General features: G+C 41.2%; 2 protein-coding genes across 7 annotated transcripts in view; both read left to right on the top strand.

Moving 5' to 3' along the window:
- Positions 1-12116, top strand: part of LOC308056725 (ankyrin repeat domain-containing protein 26-like) — a 28668-nt gene extending 16552 nt beyond the window's left edge. The window contains exons 3-9 of one of the 6 annotated variants that reach the window (XM_080372499.1): positions 1240-1420; positions 1860-2006; positions 3186-4948; positions 5366-5507; positions 7371-7652; positions 8332-8529; positions 10108-12116. In XM_080372499.1, the coding sequence (XP_080228625.1) occupies positions 1240-1420; positions 1860-2006; positions 3186-4115 (1258 nt within the window). In that variant the 3' untranslated portion in view covers positions 4116-4948; positions 5366-5507; positions 7371-7652; positions 8332-8529; positions 10108-12116. Of the gene's footprint in view, positions 1-1239; positions 1421-1859; positions 2007-3185; positions 5508-7370; positions 7653-8331; positions 8530-10107 lie in introns of all 6 variants that reach the window. The other 5 variants (XM_080372497.1, XM_080372498.1, XM_080372495.1 and 2 more) reach the window with 5 other exon arrangements.
- Positions 7539-13755, top strand: part of LOC308056160 (acrosin-like) — a gene marked incomplete at both ends in the record, with an annotated part of 74437 nt that continues 68220 nt past the window's right edge. The window contains 2 exons of the mRNA XM_080371077.1: positions 7539-7652; positions 10108-10153. Of these exons, the coding sequence (XP_080227203.1) occupies positions 7539-7652; positions 10108-10153 (160 nt within the window). The remainder of the gene's footprint in view (positions 7653-10107; positions 10154-13755) is intronic.

Below are 13755 nucleotides of genomic sequence, written 5' to 3'. Positions count from 1 at the left end.
GAGGCTGCAGGAGCTGGGCCTGGGGGAGTTGGGCCTCCCAGCACGGGGGAGGGGGGTACGAGGAAGACGAGGCCGGTCCCAGCTTGGCCTGGGTTTGACTTCAGCAGGTGTTCAAAATCCTCAAACATCTATCAAGTATAAAGAAGTAATATTTTCCTTCTAAATGAATTCTCCAAGCAGCGTTAATTTATACTTTCAAAAGTTACACTTTTTATGAAATTACACTAGAAATTATATGTAAAGCTTTTTCCTTGCAATATACGCCATTCAAATACAAATGTTTGTCAGTCTTTCAAGTAATTTTAGTGGTGGTTGATTCTTGTTTTGCAGAATTTCTAAAGCAGGCTTTCAAATGGCAGTTCTTCCCTTACATTGATACTTGGTTTTTATTTTTTTCTTCATCATTGCAAGTATATCGGAAAAAATAGTCAAGATAAGGATCAAAGGCAAAGCTGCTTTCTTGTTTGGGTACCGTGGGTACACCATGGACCGTTTTTTACCATGTCAGTGCTCATTGCTGATTGTTTCAGTTGGTAAAGAAGCTGACCTTCCATAAGGCTTTCCTTATAAATCACCTTCAAAATGAAATTGCTGTAGTTTCTCCCAGAGGTAGATCCACTGAGGTTTAAAACTGGTTTTAATCGTATTCAGCTTAACCCCCATGCATTTCTGAATCTGGTTTTGAACACTGACATCCTTCTTGAGTAAACAGAAGCTGCTTGTTCTGTCTGTGGGCAGCCTTACAGAAGGCTTGCTAAAAAATTGTTGGGTCTGCCATAGATAAGTGGCGTGCTGATTCACCAGTATTACTTCTAGTCACTGAATCCGTAGTATGTAGGCTCAGTATACAAAGAAAATGTATATTAACCATAGTAAAAGTTTATGATGCTTTGATCTGATGAGACAAAAAACTCCTTTTTCAACAAAATGGCTTTAATATGAAGATGATTTATTTTTTTTATTATAGAAGTGTACACACTAGTGTGCATTTCCCTATGTAAACTTACAAAAACCTGGTAAATCAATCAATGGTTTATTTCCATATCTTGTACAACTGATACCATGGACAGTGGAATGAAGTTAGAATTCTTTAAAAAGTTGAAAAGTACAGTAAAAATATGGAATCTGAAAACATTTAACATTTTTTTTATCATTTGAGTTGTCTCTGCAAGTTCATCATGTGGAACATCTACTTTTATATCGGTGCTTTTGTTTCTCAAATACTCTGTTAAATCCCAGATGTTCTTTGAAACAAGAAGCAAAGAGACTTAGAGTAGAAGTGCTCTGTGAGAAAATGAGAGAAAAACTCCAAAGGAAAGAAGATCAATATTGTAAAGAAAGGGAGGAGAAACAGAAACTTGAGTTACACTCAAGGAATTTAGAAATGGAGATAAGAACACTGAGAAAGCTCTTGAAACAGGTATATTAAATGATGAATTAAACACTTTCTTTTCTGCTTCTTTTCACTTGTATTCCAGTATGCCTAGAGAAGGAGGTGCTTTGTTCATGGGAGAGGCATTGGATAACTATTGCCAAATTTTGAGAGCAGTAGGGAACAGTTGGTTCACAATTGGTCTGTTGTTCTTTTTTTTTGCTTTGCCAGTTTATTATTCCTTTTTTCCTTTTTCAGAATTTAGGTTTCATTTGTATTTCAGGCAAAGCCTGACTTTTTTCTAAATTACTACAAAACATCCTGTATTTCTTCTCAAATTTTCAGAAGAAAATTAAAATGTATTCTTTATAGGTGGATTATCATAGCTGTGGGGAATCAAAAATATTTTCAAGTATTCTGGGGAGAGTGGGAAGATGTATTGCTAGCTCTGATTTTTCTCGAGATGCAAGCAGTTGTGTTACTGTAGGTTGAAGAGGAACATGATGAAACACAGACACAGCTCTCTCAGGAAAAGAGTGCCAGAGCCCTTCAAGAAGGAATTTTGAACAACCACCTTGGGAGACAAAAGGAACTAGAAGAAGAGACAAGAAGATCTATTGGAAAAAATTCAGAGGTAAGCAGATTTTTTTTCTAATAAGTCAGATTTCACCATATTTGTTTTAAAGTCATAATAAATCTTATATAACTTTTCCTGTTTCTTGACGGTTTATTTACAGTTTACCAGTGTAACTTAACTGTGTAAATACCTTTCCTGTTTTCTCTTATGTCTTTAAAAGTTCTGGAAAGCAGCATCACTCCTTTATGTACCTGAATTACTCGTGCAAGTCGGAAACTAATAGAACACACTATTTACCCCGTTTCTTAACCTATCTGTTATTTGTCATTTCACAGACATTTTATTATCACTTTTTAGGGTTTCTGGCAATGAAACACCTAGCTACCTATGTCAAGGTTGACCAGGAAGAAAGTTGTTTGACAGTGTTTGTGTTTCCATTGCTTTTTTTTTTAAATTAGTTATTCCCTTATTGAACTTACTTACTTCAAGTATGCCTTTCTTTTCCACCTCCACATACTGAAATTTTATGATCGAATATCAGCAATGAATTCAACTCTCTGTAGGAGTTAGAGTAACTGGAGGAGAAAAAGCAACCATAAACACTGTATTCAAAAAGATCTTGAAAAGAGTTTACCGAATTTCCTAAGAATGTGCGGTGCTTGGAAGCCTTGTTTGCTCTTGGCTGTGCTGCCCAGTAAATATAGGGTGAATGTGTTTAGGTGGAAAAAAGTTATACATATAATAAAGAGGAAATATACAGGACTATTGCATTCTGGGGGTGATTGAGTTTTATAGCTAACTTCCAGTAACACAAAAGGGTAAGTGTTCAGAAGACATTTGAGAAGGAAAATACCCTTTCTAGCCTTGTTTTTATCAGATCTGTAGCACAACTAATTCAACCTTAAAGGCAATATTATAAAGGCATGCACATACAAGGAAGCACTGTCATTTTAAAGCTTTACACTTGAGATATTTTAAATAATTTTATTATTTGGTTGTTGGTTTAAGGGGGTATTGTGTATTTGGGATGTTCACTTAGGTTTTAAGGATATGTTACACTTCTGTTGTGTACGTACATTGTACATGTGCGTGGGTTCACAGAGTAGCTTATTGCCTGAAACTTCATCTTTGAAGTCATGCTTCAGTATTAGAAATGTTAAAATGCAGTTTATTGCTGAAGTTTTTTTGTAGAGTCATTTCCCAATTGGCTATTTATTCATGTTCCCTGTCATTCAGGAATCCAACACTGAGAGAGAACAGGATCTGTTGTACAAGAATCAGTTACTACAAGATGAGATTGCTGTGCTAAGGCTAGAAATCAATCAAGTAAGACTTAGGCACCGGGAGGAGGAAGGAAAATCTTTAGAGGAAAATGAGACCTTGAAAGAAAAAAATGAAGATCTCAAAAAGGAACTTAAACTGAACAAGGAAGCATTAACACAAATGGTTCTTCAGTACAATACAGAGCTGGACTTACTAAAGACAGAATCTGCAGTGCTGACTTCCAGACTTGAGCAGACAAACGAAAGTAAAGACAGACTAGAGACAGAAATCGAATCATTTCATTCCTGCCTGAATGCTGCTGTTCAAGAACTTGAACGTCATCGGTCATCAGAAAAGGATGCTGAACAAAGATTTCACAGAGAACGTGATGAATGGCATCGCTTGCAAGACAAGCTCCATCGTGACCTCTCCGACACGCAAGAAACCAACAAGAGCTTGTCTCAGCAGCTGTGTAAAGCTGAAAGCAAAGCTAATAGGCTAGAAAATGAGCTTCACCAGTTGGAGCAAACCCTCAGAGAAAAAACTTTGCTTGTAGAAATGACACAAAAAGAATTAAGTCAAGCCCAGCATCAGGCAAAGGAATGTGATCATGTTCAACAACTTGAGAAAGATCCAGTAAGCGAACTTGTAATAAAACAGGAGTCCTTGCAGGAGCGATTGGCTCAGCTCCAGAGTGAAAACCTTTTACTGCGTCAGCAGCTGGAAGATACACAGAGCAAGAGGATCATGAAAGAAGAAGTAGTGAATGATGTGCAGGACCGGTTTAATGATACTCTGAAGAAACTCAGAGCTGATAGAGAAAAGCAAGTTTATCTCATAGAAGAGCAAAACAAGGATTTAAATGCCAAGAGTACTGATTTAAGGGAACAAGTCTTCAAATAAGAGACCGACAAAGTAGAAAGAGAGGTAAAGGATATGCTTAGAAAGAACAATTTAAAGTTTGTCCGTTCTTGAAATTATTTTGTTTCTACAGTGTACCTGGTATGTTATGTGCATGGGACCAAAGAATACTGATTTGTTCTGGTTTGTTATGTTTCTCTCGGAATTGTGGAAGGTTTTGGCAAACGGGATATTAGCCCTCAGATCTAAGCAGAGAACAGAAAAAAGGTATCCAAGTCTAAGCTTTGATCAAGAAAGGTGATTCTTCTTACTTAGTTCATAAAATGTTGAAGAACTCCAAAAGATCAGATTCCTCCAGTAGCCCCTGCCTGCTGGTTGGTGGAAGATCCCATGAAAGCTTTAGATGGGTCAGTGTTGTCCCATGAAGTGCATACCTACGTAATCCCTACTGTGAGCAGATGAAAAGATGAACACTGCCAAAAGTGTTCTCCATCATCTTTTCCACCTTTTTGTCTAGAAGAGGATGGCCTTTGCTTCAGCGAGGGCATCTGTTTCTGTAGTTACGTATTGGTCTGTTTGATGTGAAACCTGAAGTGATGGAATATCCTCAGGAATTCTGTCCCATGCCATTCTGTGGAACGTGGCTAACGGATAGAGACGTCCAGCAGCTTCTCTGTGGAGAACGCTAGATGCACAGACTCTACGTAGGTATTTTTCCTGTGCTCTGTGTGTGTGATACATCTTTCTTTTCTCTTTTGAAAGTGCGAGAGTGAAAGAAAGGAAGTGAAGAAGCTGGTAGAGTTGAAACACCCAGTTGAACTATGTCTGGACCAAGAAATTAAAAGAAACCTCGATCTGCAGAAAGACTGTAAGAGGTACGGCTTTTTAGCGTGGTGAAGAGGTATCCCTGAGTAGAAGTCATGCTTTATTGAACTGTAATGTAAAAAACAGGTGTACCTAACTGTGAGCAGATGCCGGCCTCATGTTAGGTTCTTGCAAGGTACTTCTGTACACCAGCCCCTAGTTTTCAATAGCTGCCAAAACAACTGCAGATGCAGGTTGCCCTGCAGTTCTCTGGGGAAAAAGGGAGTCTTTCATTCCTCTTTTCAGGTGAAATCTGGACTCTCCAAGTGTATGTGGCACAGGAATACTGGTTTTTCCTGGTAATTCCTGGTGTGTCAAGCATGTTAAAGATGAAGCAAGCGGTGTCTGTGCTGTTTACATGAGAGTATGTGAAAAAGTCCAGTTTTGTTCCTTTGCTTCATTGTTTTTGTGACTAATTTGCTGTGCAGGTTGAAGAGGCTGCTGAGCAGAGCTATGAAGAAACTAAGGGTGTATGAGGAGAGAGGGGGACTGTCCCAGCTTAATTTGCAGGGAGAAATGAAGAACAGGTGTTCTGAAATGGTCAATGAAGCTGACAGATTAAGAACAAAGGTGAGCTTTGCTTTGTTTGGGTTATTTTGGTGGTGGTGGTTTTTCTTTTGGAACCTCTGTTCTTTCTTCATACTTCTTTTCATGTTGTTGATTTTGACTTTTGTTTTCTTGGCTGTATTTCTGAATTGATTTGACTGGTTTTTGACGTTCCTTCTATGGCCACAGTAGTAGACGACTGTAATACTGATGTAGTTCTTAAGGGTAAAGGTGGAAGTGTTACGTACACAGCAGTATCTGCGAGGGCACGTCAAGGGCAGGCTGTCCTGCAGAGGAAGAGCAAAGCAAGAGCCACAGCAAGGCTGGCAGGGTCTGTGACCACACAAGCCAGGGATCAGCCCCACAGGCCCTCACCAAGAAGAGCAGAAGAGTTCTGGGGACAGTAAGCAGAGTGTGCCAAGAGTGCAGATCACCAGGCCAGTCCATAGGGATGGGCAGGTCTGCAGTCCTACTGGGACGCCACGTCCATGGGTGAGGGTCAGGGCTGAGAGCAGTGAAGGCCCAGCACAGGCCTGGCTGCAGCTTGAGGCCGTGGCAGCATCGTTGGGCTCCGACAGATGCATTCCCTCTCGGAAGAGAGGGGAGTAACGCCACCATCACTCGGAACAACTCTATGAAGTTGGCCTTGCCCAAGGTCACCCCCTGAAGCCTGTCTCGGGCGCGAGTTGAGCAGGAGGCAGGTGGGGGTTTGCTTTTCGGAATGGTGTCTTTGCTTCTCAGGGCACAATGCAGTGTGAGGTGATGCAGAAAAAATGCAGTAACTTATTGCTTACTAGTAGCTGACTCAGTCCGTCTTTCCTGGTCTTGGAGACCCAGAAACGCTTTTGAGGTTGCTCTGGCTGTTTGGTAGCATGGAACCTATCTGCTTCTCTGCTCATTACTGAGATTTGTTGCTAAAGTAGCTGTGTTTCAAAATTATGCTCCTTTTTAGAAGATATTATTGTAGAATGAGTCAACTGCCATGACAGTGGCTCATTTTTAGTTCACAGGTTAGCAGCATATTTGTGTTCCTGTTGGAAGAGTTATTTTGAATGACAGGGAATGGAATTACGTTTGGGCAATTTTAAATAAGTGTAAGTTTCTACTTATTTTAAAGACTCTTTCAAGTGTTGATTCTGCTGGTTTCCCCCACTTTTTTAAAAACAAAAGATGATGGGATATCGTGTTTTATGGTTAATAGGTATAGACAATGGATGTTTCTGGAGGGGGAAAGAAGGGGACAGAAGCTGTAGTTGACCATTGGGACCTATGGGAAGTCTGATATTTCCTGGAAATCTTTTGAAAACAAATGGTAGCTTTGACCTAAAGAGACTGTCTTCTGCCACCAGTGCTGTAAAAGCTGTGTTCTGAACCACTATTTCCAGATCTATTAGCGTAATGGAAGGAAAGGGTATCAGTTTCTTGTCTTGTCAGTTCTGTGACGAAGCTTTGACCGTGTGACAGCATGTGACAATTCCTCTGAAGCGTGACACATGTTTTTTTTTTTCTGATGAAACCAGAAGGTGGCTGTGATGTAACTGGCTATGGGTGTGTTTGATTTCCTATGATCGTATGAACATCTCGCAGAAGAATAGCCCTAGTGCTTTTCAGCCTAGCCCTGCGGGTGTAATGCCGCTGGTTTGGTACCTCTTGGTCTGTGACCCACTGCAGAACTGAGGAAGGATGGGAACCTGAGGAATGCTGTCAGAAATGATGTGAAAGCTGTTCTTGTTTTAAAAGAAGAGCCTGGTTTCACTTTTGTTTTAACACTGAATCAGCAGATGGTAAATACAGTGTTGATGGCCAACTCCTTTACCAATTTTCACAGATTTGACTAATTTTAGATCCCTCTGAGTTCCCTGTTTTTTTCCCCTTTCCTGTCTACAGGTTGATGAACTTTCCCAGCAGCTGGAGATAAAGTCTAAAAAAGGCATGCAGCTAGAAGCACAAAATCATGATTTGTGAGAGGAGTTGTCCACCATGCGTGGGAGCCATGAAAAACTGGAAAAGAGCAAAAGCCAGCTGAAAGAAGAGGTGGCTAATCTCAAACACCATATGGAGACAAACGTGGTGGATCGCAGCCAAATAGAACTATACAAAAGAGAGGTGGAAGAACAAGCTGCACAAGAAATAAGACAAAAACTACAAGAAGTCAATCTGATTTTGCAGGTAAGTTAATTTCTTATGTGTGTCTGTTAGAGACTTCTGTTTTGGTTGTCATTTTTGGGGGTGGTGGTGGTGCCTGATTCCATGTGTTACGCTGTACTTCTGTTTTTCCTGAAGGGCAGTGGGAGAAGAGAATATGGTTGGGCAAGATGCTTTCATGTGTGTGCAGTGTGCCTGCAGGCCCTGAATCAAAAACTTGCCCAAGGTGGATTTTCATTTTGCAGTTCTTGGAGGGGTATCACTGTCCACTGGTCTTGTTCTCATTGTTTAGCCTTGAACGGGTATTGCAACTTAGAGTTGTCACAGCCAGGCATACACATCTTCCTTAGTCATTGCACAAGGGGCAATGCTCAGAAAAGAAGTCACCAAAGCTGCAGGGTGGGGGCTGGGGGTGCGGCATCTCCGTAATTTCTTTGAGGAATGCTATGCCCTGTCCTACAGAGATAGTGTTCCTTCATCAGTAGCTTTGATGAGTAATAGTGCTAAGATGGGGGTTCTTTCTGAATGAAAAGACTCATTTGGTGTGGTAGTTCCAGGGTTCTGCCCTGGTCGCTGATGGCAGTGAGGAGGCACAGTTGCCTCGCTGAATAGAGCTGGGCCCTTGAAATTGGGTACACGCAATTGACTGGCGAGGAGAGTTCTCTTTTTCTTTGCGGTGGTTGAAAGTGTGTATCTACTTCAGATGCAGGCAGCCTCCCAGGACAGATTAGAACAAATCAGAGCCAGTCGTCATGCTTTGCTGACAAACCAGCTAGAACACAGAATTGGAGACCTCGAACGTGAATTGGACAGGATAAAAAATACCCAACGAGACAGTAATTTTCAAAAAGAATCCGCACAGGCAGAAGTGGAAAAGTACAAAGACCTGTATCTGGAGGAGGTAAAAAATGGAAGATGCCTAGCAAAAAAACTGGAAAGGTTTTTTTTTCACCCTGCTTTTTTGGGGTGATAATAAGATACTACTTTTTCCTCAAGCAGTTTTCTTCATTAAATACCTTTTCTACATCTGGTCAGCATTATGCATAAGATAGCATATTTGTGATGAAAGTACCTTAAGGCTCCCCCCTGTTCATTGGAACTATCTTCATTTCTCTTCGGTGTTCCAGCAGTAACACCACTGATCATGGGCGTTAATAGGATATTTTTGAAGTTGAGTTTGTTTTAACAGGCAGCCTTTTTGCCAGTCTCTAATCTCCTCTTCTTATTCTAAGTATGGCAGAAAAGATAATGTCATGTCCTTTACTGCTTGAATAAGGATAGGCCCTTCAGAGAACGGCATTTGATGCTATGAAGAAGAACAACAAAAATCTTTTGGCTTCCATTTTAGCAGCATGTCATAGGTTTCAGCTTTCTTTGGGAAAGGAAGGGTAGCCCGGAGTTTTCCTGTTCTCCAGTAAAGAAACAGTTGCAGCTCTCAGCCTCTCCATATAGCTCACAAGGTCCAAGCCCTGCAGCATCTTCATGGCCATCGTAGCCCTGGAAGCTGTATGATATCAGTTTGGAAATTCACTTCTGTGTGTCACAAACTTGATGGAAAAAAAATGTAGGAGTAACAAGTATCATCAAATGTAAACAACAGCATATAGCGCTTGGACTGTGACTCTTAAATTAAGAGATGTGATTCCTTCTTGTGAAGACTTCTGAAAGCGGAATCATAAGTGAGAATAACTTAATTGGTAACAATACCCACTTCTAGGGGAGAAAAGGCGTAAGTGCTCCTTTGTAGTGATCCAGGCTGATTCCAGCTACATAATAAACCCCAGAGCACTTGCTGCCTAGAAGCTGTAGCTGTGGTTGTTTTTCTTAGTACACAGTTTGCAAGAAAAAATTGTGTGTGCTTTTATATTTTTATAAATGTGTGTCATGGTATTTGCAATAACAATAAAGAAAAGTTTTGGCATCATCTGTAGGAGCTCTTTCAATTTCCCATCTTAAGGTGGAGAAAAGAATATTGGCACACGCTTTTTTCTATACAAATGGTGTATGTCAGTCCTGCAGCAGCTGCTGGTGCAGCTCTTCTCTCTGTGAAGTTGCAGAAGCCAGCCTCAACTGGCTGATTTGTCCCTGTGGGTGGCATTTGTACCTATCTCAGCCTGTAGCTGACATTCTGTTCGTGTGTTAGATGGTTAGATGATAAACTTCAGCCATACCTTCACTGCAATAACTGCGCTAGGCTTTCTTGCTTTCTTCCTGTGTATTTTGTTAAATGCCCAGTAATAATCCAGCTGGTGAGTTACAAATTGTTTTGTTAACGTTGCTGAGCAATGAGGCAGCTGCAGCCCGACTGACCAGAAGTTTCTCTTCAGTAAAAATCAAACCCCAAACCAAGGTGTGTCTATTTGGCATTATATTTTTAGGTTTTCTCTCATTATGTGTGGATTTTAAGAATGTTTTAGAAGTTTAATATTAGAAAAACCTAACTGTTAAAATATTAACTGTATTTTCTGTATAATTCTAGGTACGGCAGGAACTAGATGAAAAAATCGCTAAAGAACTTAAACAAGGTAATGTGTCACTATGTTAGGGGCATTTTTAAGGAAAAAGAAGAGTGTTCCTAACTCTTGAAAGTAATGGCTTGAAAGCTGTCAAGTTCCTGTGCTAAGCACAGGGAGGTTTTTCTGCTAGCTTTCCAGTTTAGACTTGAATGTGAACATTTCCTGCTTACCAAAAGATTGTGTAGAATGTTATGCAGTTGCCTGAAAAAGACAAGTGCAGAGAAAACTAACCCACTTCCTCTACACGGGTTGCACTTGGCTTAAGCTGAAGTCACGTTTTTCTAGAGTGAATCCTTGAGCACAAACGTCAAACATAAAAGAAGCCCTGAGATAAGATGTTTATAGACTTCAGCCATCACTACTTCTTCCATGTGCATCAGTTGCATTCCGCACTAAATCATACCGTGCACATTCTCTGCTGTTGGACCTTGATTTTTGCTGTTTCTTATTCATTGCTTGTATTTGTAGCTTATATGTTGCAGTCTTTTTTGAATAAGCAAGAAAAATATAATCAGTGATGAAAGATACCCTTTCTTTAGGAAAAAATCATTTAGTAGCACTTAGGCAAACATAAGATGAGTTGAATGCTTTTAACACATAGCATGAAACATGCTCTATAATATGAGGCCAGGTGTCGAAAGAGGAATTCCACCTGTTTCAGGGTAGTCGTTCCTCCAGAGTCACTGCTTTGCTTTGCAGTGACTGGTGCTATTTCAAAGCAGGTGGCCCCTGCGAGAATTTCCTTCTGTTCCTGCATGCTTTTAGTAATACAGAAGTGTTCAGCTGTAGCTTCACAGCTCTTTCCGTGTGTCTGAATGGACACAAAGCCGTTGCATTTCATCCGGGTGCATTTTGAACCTGATTGTGCATCTGCTAGGTGTCATAGAGTGCGTTTGGTTTCAGGACCTTGACTGAAAAACGTGGCTGGAGAAGAATAGTAAAGGTGGGCTTGCTGTCATTGAGTATGTGTTTTTGTGGAGGAAAGAGGGTTTTGCCAGGGTGAGTTACAAAGACGCCCCTCAAAGAAAGTGCCAGGCTAGGAGACTTGTCCTGGCCTGACTGCATTGCAAAGGTGTTTGCGTTTTCACCGGCGGATTCTTTTTAAGTTTGTCACAGAGAAGGCAGAAGCTGGTTTTTAGGAGTAGAGTTCCAATAAATCACTGCTTTGAACATTCAAGGAAAACAGATATTTGAGGTTCGAGAGGTCCGCAGGGGGGCTCAGTTCAGCACTGCTGTAAGCAGGAGTCATTTGTGGATTCCCTGAAGATGTTCAATGTGTAGCCTATAAAATTTCTTTCACTGGCTTTAGAAATACTGTTGACTGGTAAGCAAATGTGGAAAAAGATTGTTTCTTCCTTTGTGCCTAGCCCTTTGATTGTTACGATCCCTTGGAAGTTTTTAAATCTCTTTCTGGACTGTAGTCTCTCCAGTTATCCATGATGTTTTCATAGTGACTGATTTGGCCCTGTCTAGTGTAAAAGCAACACCAGAATCTTGTTTCTCTTCTCCCTAGTCACTGCTGAATTTGAAGCTGGATCTGCTGGAGCTTCTCCCATGGTATTTTCTGATGGATCTTCAAAAAGTATCCACGTTGACCAGGATCCCCTTTGCAGGGCAGTACAGGAGTACCGTGATGTTTTAACCAAAAATTACCTGATTTGAACAAAATGCTGGGAAAAAAGCTCCGGAAAGGATTTTGTTTACATAGTGTATCTATAGTTTCTCATCCCACAGTTCAGATGTGAAAATGTGTTTATTGCAGTCCGAATGTGAATTCTATTAAATGGATGTCAAGCACGTTGCACTTGCCTGTTGGTTTATTGATACATAGGTGTTCTATTTTGCACTCACCATGAGAAGCACACCTATTTTTGTCTGACTAGCAGAATGACTCACCTTGATTCTTGAGCTTGACAGAATTGTCAAAATGTTTCTTATTAACGTAGAAGCATTATTTTTTCTCCACTGATGTTCTGTGTTTTAACAAAAGCATTCCCTTTGTTCTGCGTAATCCTTTCACCCTATGTGTTTTTAATGTTTCCAGTGTTACTTTAATGCTTAGGACATCGTTTGATGTGATTTGAGCCTGCTGCTTCAGTCCAGATGCCGTGACTGTTTCTGCCGATAAAGTGAAATCTTTACCAGTGGTCATGCTGGAGGACAGGGCACTTTACGTTGCTGTCACCTTATGCGCCTTAGGTTTAACATTACTGTGAGTGTGTAGCAGTGCCAAGAGAGTTATGTGGTGGGTTTGGTATGTTTGTTTTGGATCACAGAACCACAGAACGGGTGAGGTTGAAAGGGACCTCTGGAGGTCATCCGTTCTAGCTCCCCTGCTCAGGGAAGACCACCCAGAGCTGGTTGCCCAGGACCATGCTGGCTTTTGAGTATCTCCCAGGATGGAGCCTCCATGGGCAGCCTGTGCCAGTGCCCAGTCACCCTGATCGGAAAGAAGCATTTCCTGGTGTTCAGCCCCAACGCTCTGTGTTTCAGTTTGTGCCCATGGCCCCTCACGGTATTCATCTTGGGGTTCGTATTAAAGGTCGCTGCAGCTGTAGACATTCCCAGTTACTACATCAGCAGCTGTGCTGTACCTGAAACACTTCATGTGTGGGAAAAATGAATGTTAAAATATTAACTTCCAGTCTCCTCAGTACTTTCCAAACCTTGTATGATAGGACAGCCAATCTTTTTGTTGCTGCTAGCAGCTGATGATATGGTGGCGGTAGCCCAGTTGGTAGCCAGTGTTCTGGGACATTTGTGTCAATAAAAGAAGCAGGTTTACTTATTTCAGGGAGTTACCTGTTACTGAAGATCTGCGTTGTCATTTCCTGTCCACAGAAGTCAGCAGTGATCAGAAGAGGATAGAACAAAGTCCCAGTTCTGGGAAAGGAAGAATAGTTGTCCCAAGATCAATTAAGACTGGAAAAATTTGGGGGTTTTACCCACTAATTCAAGGACTTGAGTTAACAGGCAGTGAGGAAAGCAATGAATGTTGCTGTGACGCTGTTCCTTTTTATATGAATACATATTTGTGAAGTTAATATACTGTATTTAATTCAGATATTGTTTCAATTTGAAATTTAATAAACTTCGTCATCTAGTATATGTCTTTGTTTTATCGTTCCCCTTCTTGACATCGCTTTCTACCCTTTCCCCAACCGTACAGCTCTCCAGAGCGCCCTGCTCCTTTCAGCTCTGGAGGCCAGGCAAAAGGCCAGCATGTGTGTATGTCCTTTTCCACAATTGTGTTAACACCACGGACTGGTGTTGTGGTATTGCTCATGATCAGTTCCCAGACTTTTCCTGTATTTTAGAGCAATCCTCCTTGTGGTTTGGGCAGAAGGTAGCAGGTGAGCTTCTGGTGGCCGTGAAACGCTGGGAAATCCCACAGGTTTTGATCCCATGGGGAGCCAGCCAATTTGTAGCTGCAAAGGAAAAAGGTGTAACGAGATTTCTCCAGCCTGCACCAGAGTGGTCAAAGAGAAGTTCAGCTTTTGCCACTTTCTAGTGTCTCTCCACAGAGGAAGCAGGGACAGAACATCTTGACATTCACGTTGTGTTGTCAGTCACTGTGATAAACTCAGACGTGGCCTGTGCTCAAGTTTCTT

Source organism: Falco punctatus (genome assembly GCF_963210335.1).
Source record: "Falco punctatus genome assembly, chromosome: Z".
Taxonomy (NCBI): domain Eukaryota; kingdom Metazoa; phylum Chordata; class Aves; order Falconiformes; family Falconidae; genus Falco; species Falco punctatus.
Note: the sequence above shows the minus strand (reverse complement) of the source record. Positions and strands in the feature narration are given on the sequence as shown.